Source organism: Sinocyclocheilus rhinocerous, unplaced genomic scaffold, assembly GCF_001515625.1.
Source record: "Sinocyclocheilus rhinocerous isolate Xijiao unplaced genomic scaffold, SAMN03320098_v1.1 scaffold1069, whole genome shotgun sequence".
In the NCBI taxonomy this organism is placed as follows: Eukaryota; Metazoa; Chordata; class Actinopteri; order Cypriniformes; family Cyprinidae; genus Sinocyclocheilus; species Sinocyclocheilus rhinocerous.
The window spans coordinates 1,603,614-1,614,346 of record NW_015635541.1 but is presented as its reverse complement, the minus strand read 5'-3'; the positions used below and the strand labels follow the sequence as shown (position 1 = coordinate 1,614,346).

Here is a 10,733-nt window from a genome sequence, read left to right as displayed (position 1 = left end):
CCCCCCCCAATCTTTTCTTACGTTTTAGCATGAGAGTGTGCATGCAAGGAAACTGGCCTTACATAGTCTCAAAGGAATAGTATTTGATATCTACATACTATTAAACGGCATTAACTTTCAAATAACTGTCAAATAATATCCGCCCTGTTGTAATGAATAGAAATCGTTAAGAATACCCAGATGCGCATCAGACTTACAGCACCATTTATAGACTTGTGCGTAATGAGCTCAGTAGTTAGTTGTTTTTTTTATCACTGTCATCATCACGACTGACTCTAACCGGGCTTTGTTTTAGAAGCTTAATTTTTTTTCTCAATCCCTGAATAGAAAGACAGCTAGGCCTACTACATCTGTCACGACTCAAAAGTGATGCTGAGTAAACAACACAACACGTAGGCTATTCTACTCATGCATAGGTGCTTTTTAAAATTCTTACATGGGCATCAAGGTGGTCGGGGGTCCCAGGTAACACATGCAGTCCCTCCGGGGGCGTCCGAGCAGGTCTCCATCTCCATACATGATCCCCATGAAGGACAGCAGATCACTGCTCACACGCACTGAGACACACGGACTGGAATGGTCCGCTCTCCCACTCTCACGCACACTCCAGCCGTGGCATTTACAGATTTTCAGATAGTATCAGCTGTCACACCTCCAGCGGTTTCTCAGAACCACAGCGCCATCTGACGGTGGATGCAGTTTCGTGCTGCATGTTTTACTGGACTGTAAAACTTGAGGATAAAAAACGGTCCACCTGTTCAAAGTAACAGCAAATCGAAATGATCTAAGCTATTATTCCGTTTTTTAACCAAACTCGTAGGCCTCTTAGCGATTTAGGTCTTAGTTAGGAGTACACGGATAGCTATATTTTAATGCAAGTACACTACTAGTCAAAAGTTTTTGAACAGATTTTGTCAAATTACATTTTAAAATATATTCAAATAGAAAGCAATTATTTTAAACTGTAAAAATATTTCACAATATTACTGCTTTTTTGTATTTTGGATCAAATAAATGTAGGCTTGGTGAGCAGAAAAGAATAATAAAAAAAAACATTAAAACTCTTTCTGTTCAAAAACTTTTGACTGGTAGTGTAGCTATACTGTAACAAAATTATTTTTCAAAGCTGTAAATAAAGTTTACAGGAGTACGTTTTACAAGAAAATAGCTACAGTTTCAGTCTTTTCAGTCATGTTTAATGCAATGTGTTACTTGTCGTTTCTTTGTAAATCTTTGTGAAATGTACTATCAATGTCTAAGTGAAAATGGTTTCAAAGCCATTTTTCTCAGTCTGTAGGTTTTAACAGGATTGCAAACATTTTATAATAATGATACATGTTAGTCAGAAGCATATAATATAAAAGAGGAGGTAACTATAAGACTATGTGCTTTACCATCTTTTTCGGACGAAACGTCGACAAAGACTGCTAATACTGTAAATATATCACTTTAGCTATAGTATATTTCCATAACCAGCCAAACACAGAACATTCCCCTAACGTATGATTTTTAAAGAATTCTCTTCTGCTCACCAAGCCTGCATTTATTTGACCCAAAGTACAGCAAAAACAGTAAAATTCTGAAATGTGTTTATTTCCATAACCAGCCAAACACAGAACATTCCCCTAACGTTAGTATTTGGTTCCTGTTTGGTTATATTTGGGAACCAAATAATAACGTTCCTGAAACATTCATTTTAGTTTTTTTTGTTTGTTTGTTTGCTTTTTACAATCATAAAATGACGTCCCCAGAACGTTCTGGGAACCAAAAATTATATTGAATGTTTAAAGTCTTTTAGATAATAGATGTTTCTCTAACCAAATTACTGTTTATGTTGCACTGTTTGTCTACAGACTGTCCCTTGAAAATTACCTTTATTATTACATTTAATGATCTAGCAAAATAAAAAAAAACAATCAACAACTTTGTGAAAACAACTTAAGGAATGTGCTAAACTATGTCTTAATGAAAGTGTTTCTTTGGGGGGGGTTAGGTGAGGTAGATTATAAAAATATCATTAGCTCAGTATAAATACAGTAGATAGAAAAACAATATGCTGGTCCTCCGAGTAAAGGCTCACAGTAGAAAATGCAGAGGAACAAAGTTTCAGAAAGTCTCCAAACAAAATATGAGCAGCAGGAAAGAGCAGTTCATCATATTACTGTGCTCTGTGTTGTTTTCAGTGAACACCTCCTTCTTATTATTTTTCCACTGAGCAGTTTACACACCAAAAAAAAAAAATCATTGTGTCCTTATTATACGGTACAAGCACTCTTCAGGGGCTAAAAATAGATGACATCTTAAGAGCTCGCAATTTATCCTGCTCATGTCTGTTTTTCAGCAAGAAAAACACAGTGTCCCCATTATTGTATCAAATCAAATGTTGTAATATAGGGATAAAAGAAAGTAGAAAAGATCTGTCATTCGAATTTGATAAAAATCTTGAGTTTGCCACAGTCTCCCTCAAATAATATTTCAAAGAATAAGGTAACTTTCAGTCTTTCAGACCCAAAAAGCCATAGTTAACACGTGTCAAATGAGTCTGATGTAGCTCGTCTGTTGTAGCTGGTCAGAATTATGACGGTTAAGGCTTTGTGAGAAGGCAGGATGAAATGTTCTTGCTGTTTCCCACAGAAACCCACCCACAAGGCTGTATGGTATCCAATCTATGTCCCAAACAGTTTTCATGGTGACTATTCTTGTTAGAATCAAAACTGAAGAGAGTACATCCTGTTTTGGTGCAGTTATGGTCTATTTATTATTTCTAATTTGGGCTATATCATGCTTGTTGATTGTATATTATTCTCTGTTGTCTAGTTTACCAAGGCAGCTTGTTGTAAGGAGAACTAGAAAAGCTTTGGCTTGTGTGTTGAGATAAGCTGGACTTCTATCATTCATATTTTATAGAGACATGCTGGGTTTCACAGCAGACCCTTTACACCCATATTTAAAGACATAAATGAATGCTCATCTTTTGTGGCTGTGTTTTCGTCCTACATTTCTTGATGTGGCTGGTCTTGTATTTAGGTTACCAGCTTTCCCTGTTGCCATGTAACCGAAGACGCTGTCTGCTGATGGGCTCTCGACTGGCCCTTGAGTCCAAAACCCAGCATTTGTGTTCAGCTCTGAGGCAATGAAAACATGCATCATACATATACAACTACACAACTAATCTGACTTGAAATAATGGGAGTTGTGCTTCAGTGCTGGTGGAAATCACTGAGAGCTGTCGAGTTAACCTTGAACTAAGAATTATGCTAATTTTCACCCATCCGTTATTTATTTCTGTGTTTATTTTTATGGTAGCATGTGCAGCTACTGTAGCACAAATAGATGCCAATCTGGTATTACAGAACACATCCATATTAAAAGATGAATAATTCATGACGTGAATGCAGCAACAGGTTAATAGTCTGTAACCATGTGGTCACACTTTTGCAATCTAAAAGTTCTAATCTTTTCTTTTGAAATGTGTGAACAGCTCTCTGTGCAGCTGTTCAGTGTTCATTTTGACTTTTGTTTGTCAAATTCAGGTATGAAATTTGTAACTATATACAGAGCTATATTGGCTAGTACAAAGCTCATGTGTTTTATTTTAAACCGATGAATTTGATAACTCCCGAATGAAGAACAGGCAATGTTTCTGCACTATAAATTGAGGTGACCTGCGGTGCCAAAGAAAGAGAGTCCAGAGCAGCTATCATTTATTGAGGCCTTCTCCAATAGGGTCTTCTTCATGAACACAGAGATGAAAGGAAACCAGGACAGGCAGAATCAGAGGACTCTGGGTACAAAAAGTGAAAAGCAGAAGTGAAGTGGTAAAAAAATAGACCAAGAGGAGAAGAGGTGAACTAAGAGTACAATGGCGTTTCACTAAATAAGAAGTATTGAAATATGCAGTATATATGTGCATATGTAGGGGTACAATTACAAAAGTCTTTTGAAATGTAACTATGTGTTGCATGCCGAAAGTAATGAAGTTCCAGGCGTGCTTAATTTGATGGGTTCCTTTTTAATGTTGTTCACTGCTTACATTTATTCGCAGTACACAAAATCTGCGTGCCCTTTTTTCCACCATCACAGCAAACTAAAAACTCTCGCTTTTTCTTCACGCGCGGGCGCCTCCTCCTTTTTCCTTTTCTTCCGCGGACGCCCTCTCCTGTAAGTTCGCTAAAACAACATGCCTGCTTGAGCATTACTCACAATAAATTAAGCAGGATTGTATGCATTTGCACCAACATTTTTAACCACATTTTATGAATTAACCCCGCGTGTGAAGTGGTCCATTAATACCAGGATGTATTCGTAGCCGCCCTTGCAGCCCTCCAGATGCAGAAAATCCACTGAGACCAGATCAAAAGGGTCAGTCGTCACTATGTTGACCAGTGGTGCTTTTGTTATCCTATTTGGATGCTTTAGTTTCAGACAGCTACACACTTTGGTGACATAATGTTCCACATGACAATAGTTCATAGAGGGGTTTGGCAATTTGGGAAAAACTGGGAATATATGTGCGATAATATGACAAGAACCCCAGCAGTTGTCTCAGGTCACCTACAGTCTTAGGCTTACGGTCTCTTAGTGCTTGAACGGGTGCAATTTCTTTGGGGTCCATAGTGTAGCCCCCTTTAGAGACTATTTTACCCAAGAACTTTACCTCAGCCCTGAATAATTCACACTTCTTAGATGTGAGCTTCACCCCATGTCTCTGGTAACGGCGTAACACTTCTCTGACATCCCAGAGATGCTCCTCAAATGTCTTACTGTGCACAAGGTTATCATCCAAGTATGGAAGGCAGGTGTCATCCCTTAGTCCCGCTAAACATTCCTCCATACTCCGTTGGAACTCGGCGGGGGCAGAGGACAGCCCAAAAGGGATCCGGACCCATTCATAAAGGCCCCAAGGTGTTATGAAAGCTGTGTATGGTCGGCTGCCCTCCTCCATGAACCCCTGATGATACGCCTTCCCCTGGTCCAGGACTGAGAACCATGCACTCCCACTTAAACTGTTTAGCATGTCCTGTACCCGTGGAATAGGGTGACAGTCTGGGACGGATTTGCGGTTGAGCTCGCGGTAATCGATACAGAGGCGTAAACTACCGTCTTTCTTCCGTACACAGACGATCGGCGATGCATAAGAGGAGCGAGACTTCTGAATCCATCCTTTATTCAAAAGGTCTTCCAAATATTCTTTCACCTCTTTATGTAGTGGTTTTGGCACGGAAACGTAAGTACGCTTTACTGGAGACATGTCACTTAACCGGATTTTCATTTGGAGGGATGGGATGTACCCCACATCATTCTCATCCTTCGAGAATGCTGCACACTCCTCCTTCAGCAGCTGCTTAACTTTTCCCCGTTGCTCTGGTGTGAGATGATCAATTGACACTGGTGGGTCCCACAGTTTTTCATTAGCATCCTGGCCTGTTTTTTCAAACCCATTCAGGCTTGTCACATCCTTACTTTCAGTGACCACTACTCCTGCCACCACACTATCACCACTGTTAGTTCGATCTGACTCTACAATAGCAGGTTTGGTGTCTGCTGGATAAATGGATCTGACTTGCTCTACTCGTCCTAGTATAGTGCGGGGAGCAAGCATAATGTCCACATTGCTGATGTTGGTTACTGGGATGTGAACTTTTGTCAAGTTTCCCTTCTGAAGACTGATTACCATTCTAGCTACATCCAATCCCTCAGGCCACTGTGGAATAACTTCTGGCTCAAACAGGACTTCCTGCTTTGAAACAAAAGGACCAGCCCTCACTCCACACTTCACCATTTTTGTCTGTCCTGCTGCAATTACTGTAGTAATTCGTCCAACTTTCACTACTCCTTCTCTTTTGACTTGGTCCCCATTTTGTATCATTCGTATCAATACAACAGCTTTTTTGCAGTCACAGGAGAAAGCTTCCTTTACCACTTCTGGGATAACATCAGGGTGCTGCTCCATTCCCTCTGTCACCAGCTGCTGAATAACATTGTAGCCAATGATTGGGGGCTGCCCCATGCCTTGTTCATTTGAGACAAGCACAGGCACCAGGAGTTCTGCCTGGGACCCTCTTTTCGGCCCTAGTTGGAATTTCAGCTCCACCCATCCAGAGAAGGGTATATCGGTTTGGTTTGCTGCTCGGCCAATGAGTGTTTCACCTTCTTCCAGCAGCTCACTCAGGCTGCGTGTCTCAATGTGAGGAAAGCAAGTTTTCTTCCATTCCTCATTGATGATGGTCACCTGCGATCCAGTGTCCCAGAGCGCCTGCATAGGCACGCCTTCAAAGAAGCAGTCAACCATACAACTTGGACCAATGAGGTTCTCCAATCTCGCTTTATGTCGCAAGGGTATGTGGTTGGCGTAGGTGGTAGCTCTAGCATGCTCTGTTTTTCCTCTTTGCTCTAGCTCCGCCTCCAGCTGTTTAATCCTTTGCCGCAGGAGCTCTTGAGTTTTCTCTTGTGATCCACTGTAACCCAAGATGGAGGCTGAGCTGTCTGGTCTCATGGAATGAACAGATATTTTTACATCGCTCCTACCTTCTTCTGGATTCTTTGGCGCTCTACAGCCCCGGGCAGCATGACCCACAACTCCACATCTGAAGCAGTGTTCACATCGATTCTCTTCACCTTTCTCCTGACACGCTCTGCATCCCTTTCTGTAGCTGGATCTTCCTCTTGTCATACGTTCCGGAGGGTTGTTTTGATTTTTCCGGAGTTCTGCAACTTCCTCTCTCAGGAGTTTAATCATCTCATATAACCCTGTTTCCCTCTGCCCCTCCACTGCTGGTGTCTCTCTGCATTTTCGCCTGACTATATCACTTGACTGTTCTTGAACCAACACTTTGCATTATATGCATAACAATTCACAAGTTGAAATAAAAATAAATGAAAAATGTATATATACTGTATATATTTTTTCAGATTTATATTTAGTCATTTAGCAGACGCTTTTATCCAAAGCAACTTAAAAATGAGGACAATAGAAGCAATCAAAATCAACAAAAGAGCAATAATATGTGAGTGCCGTGACAAGTCTCAGTTAGCCTAATGCAGTGCGCATGGGTTTTTTATATAATAATTCAAAAGAAAACAAGTAGATAGCATAGAAAAAAGAATAGGGAACGCTAGTGTTAGAGGGTCATTTTTTATAAAAAATAAAAATAAAACAAGTAGTTAGAATAAAAATATAGAGAGTGCAAGTGAGGGTCAAGTGTTGTTTTTTTTATTTATTTATTTATTATTGTTTATATAAATAAAAAAAGAAAACATAGATAAAATAGAATTAGAATAGAGAGTGCTAGAGTTAGAGGGTCAAATAAAGATGGAAGAGATGTGTTTTTAGCTGTTTCTTGAAAACATGGCTAAGGACTCAGCTGCTCAGACTGAGTTGGGCAGGTCATTACACCAGGAGGGAACAGTTCATGTAAAAGTCTGTGAAAGTGATTTTGTGGCTTTTTGGGATGTCAATATAATGTGTCATTCACTTGCAGAACGCAAGCTTCTAGAGGGCACATAAGTCTGAAGTAGTAACATAAGTGCAGAACCTGTGGTGGTTTTGTAGGCAAACAATAATGCCTTGAATTTTATGCGAGCAGCTATTGGTAGCCAGTGCAAATTGATGATCAGAGGTGTGACATGCACTCTTTTCGGCTTGTTAAAGACTAATCTTGCAGCCGCATTCTGGATTAATTGTAGAGACGTTTAAAGATTTTAAATAATGTTTTAGTATTTGTTTTGTTTTGTTAATTGTTTATTTTATTTTATTTTATTTTATTTTTCTTTAAAGCTGTATGAACTCGCCAAGTTTGTTCAGGATGATTTGAGATGCTCCAAAGAGCATCTTGTGCTTCTGCACAAATGAGTTCACATAACCATAGCCAAAAATGTGCTTATTTTATATTAGTGACCTAGAAAAAGTGCATAAATGTGCACTTTTGTGCTGTTTTCTTCTACTCTGTTTATTCCAAAGTTCCAATGAAACAAAGCAAACAAACAGTTTTTCAGTCTCAGACTCTTCACCCTACTGTTTATGCAGCAGATAGAGTGATATGTGCAGAAGAATTCAATATGTACAGTACTAAGAGACGAGCATAAGTGAATTCATAAGTGAATCTCCAAGAGAATCACATTCTTTTGGCACTCACAGATGTGTAATGTTGGATGATTTTCCAAAAAAAAAAAAAGACAAAGTATGTATTTGTGTCTCAATTGTTTGATTGGGTTATTTGAAATATTTTTCAAATATACAAAATTTTAAATGGCTCACAAGCTCCACTAGATATTAGACAGTTCATACTTATATATATTTATGTGTGTGTGTGTGTGTAACATTCATATAACGTTCATATATTAATTTATAAAATATTTAGCCTACTGTATACAGTAGATACAAAAGAAATATACAAAGATAAAGTCAGTAGATACAGATAGCGCATTTAAAGGCAGGCAGTAGATCGATAGCAGCCCATGAAGCTGTGACAGATGGAGAACCAAATTAAGTGGTGGTGAGAGAAGAGAGCTGATAAAGTGGGATGCAGATGAAGGCATGACAGGCCAAGTCATGGCCACCAAAACAGCATTAGAAGAAGGAGGGATAGAATCAGTGCTGTGGGAGAGAAGAAGGCTAACGATCATATTTAAATGACTAACTTAACCCCAGCACAAAGATTTACCTCAAATTTCACTCACAAAACATTCAGTATAAGCAACGTCTTGCATGTTTCAAGCAATGTGCTTCCTCCATCACATAATTCAACAACGTAATGTAAACACTGAGCTTGTGTAAATATTTAATATGTAATATTTCATGCATGGAGGTATGCATGGTGACAGGCCTCTCTACTCTCTGAGCTGAAGTGTAAGACTGCAGGATGGTAGGTATCAGAGCCCTGGAGTATCACTGCAACACTGATCCCCCTCCTCCTGTGAGATTCACAAGTGACACAAAGCTGAGCGCAGCAGATGATATGCTGTCAGGAAGAGAGAAATGAAGACCGAGAAACACTGAAAGACATGTTAAATGGCACTCAGCCAAGAGGTGCGACTTCTTTGTGAACTCCATGCAGTACAATGCTGATGCTAAAAATTAGAATATATATAAGTCTCTCTCTTTTTTTGGTCACAAAAATGTTACATGTTCTCAGGGTTATTATCAGGAAAACTAAATAATAATAATAATAATTATTAGAAGAAAGAGAGAGAGATAGAGAGAGAGAGAGAAATGTGCCTTAGCAAGTTACATTTGTAACTGGAAATACATAAACTAAAACTAAATTAAATTAAATAAAAATAAAAAAATAAATAAATTGAACCTAAATAGTAATATTAAATAAAAATGAATAAAATGACAAATGCACATAACAAATTTTCTAAAACTTAAAAAAAAAAAAATCTAAATATATGAAAATAAAATTAGGTATAAATAATACGAAAATATCATTCTCTGTAGCATGTTTTAGAAATAACATGAACAAACATGAAATTATGCTAAACATGTTCTGACGTCTGCAGTACCTTCATGAACCTCCAGGGGTCCACACACCCCTGATTTTAACCCTGCTTTGAATATAATATAATAAATATTATATTAATATTTAACCAGATGAGTATGATTAAATAGCTTTATCCACACACTCCTGCTTTAAAACCCTGGCTTGAATATTATACTAATATTAATTATTATTATATATATTATATTACCATTTAGCCAAATATGTATGATTAAATAACTTTTCATAAGACTAACACTATTTTAAAAAGTGCATACAGCGTTCTGAATTGTGAATAAGCATAATAAATGGAAACCTCACAAATAAATGAACAAATCTAACTGATGCTGTTCATTATTGATAGGATGATAAACAGAAACTCTATCTGAGTAAGATAAAAAGAAATTCAAAAAGAGGCAATCTGGTGCCCTCAACAGTGGGAATTCAGCCAAAATGTCACAAAGCTCTGTTTTGCATAGTTGTGTGTTGATATGTCAGGGTAGGCTGGGGGATAATTGGACTCCCTGGGCTGAGCCGTGAGCTCTGTGTGTCCAAATGCTCGCCGCACGCTGACATCTTCCAATTTCACAGCCAGTACTTTTGGCGAATATTACGTGCTCTTGTTTGAATGTGTGTGTGGAGAGGTGAGAGGTGGACTGTGCTCTGAGAAAAGAAAGTTGTGGTGTATCCAGAAATATGTGTGTGGGAAAATAAACAAGCATGTCTGTGTGTTTAGGCATTTTTGTGAGAATGCATCAGGCCGGAGGAGGGGCAAGTCAAAGGAAAAAATTACCTTTGAAGTCTACTGGGCATTTTCACAGTGTGGGCCTTGAATGTGAAATAAAATTATTTTCTTTTAACATCCGTTGCTTTGAAAGCCCTAAGCGGCAATGCATTATAATTTTTTTTGACTTGTTCTGTCAAATTATCAGCTGTTTTCTTTTGGTCTGGAAGTAGCAAAAGCCATTTCTAGCTCAATACATACTCCCTCATCATGGATGAGTGGGTTCATTTTTGACGTTGATCAAGGACTCTGTCAAGCTGAAATAGCTCTCTGTCAGTAATAGACCACTTTCAAACCAGTTTCGATACTTGGAGGCTACAGCTGTATTGCCTTATGCAGAGACTATAGTGATATTTCATTGCCATATACAGTGATATAGTGTATTTTTCATTGGCAGTCAACTCCCAGCTCTGTGTGTGTGAGAGTGAATATATATATATATATATATATACATATATACGTATGTATAT

The 10,733-nt window shown here is 38.5% G+C and overlaps 1 protein-coding gene across 1 annotated transcript in view; it reads right to left on the bottom strand.

The window, feature by feature from the left end:
- LOC107747268 (putative thiamine transporter SLC35F3) overlaps positions 1-581 on the bottom strand; it is a 53,567-nt gene extending 52,986 nt beyond the window's left edge. The window contains exon 1 of the mRNA XM_016561727.1: positions 437-581. Within this exon, the coding sequence (XP_016417213.1) occupies positions 437-528 (92 nt within the window). The 5' untranslated portion in view covers positions 529-581. The remainder of the gene's footprint in view (positions 1-436) is intronic.
- Positions 582-10,733: the final 10,152 nt, after the last annotated feature.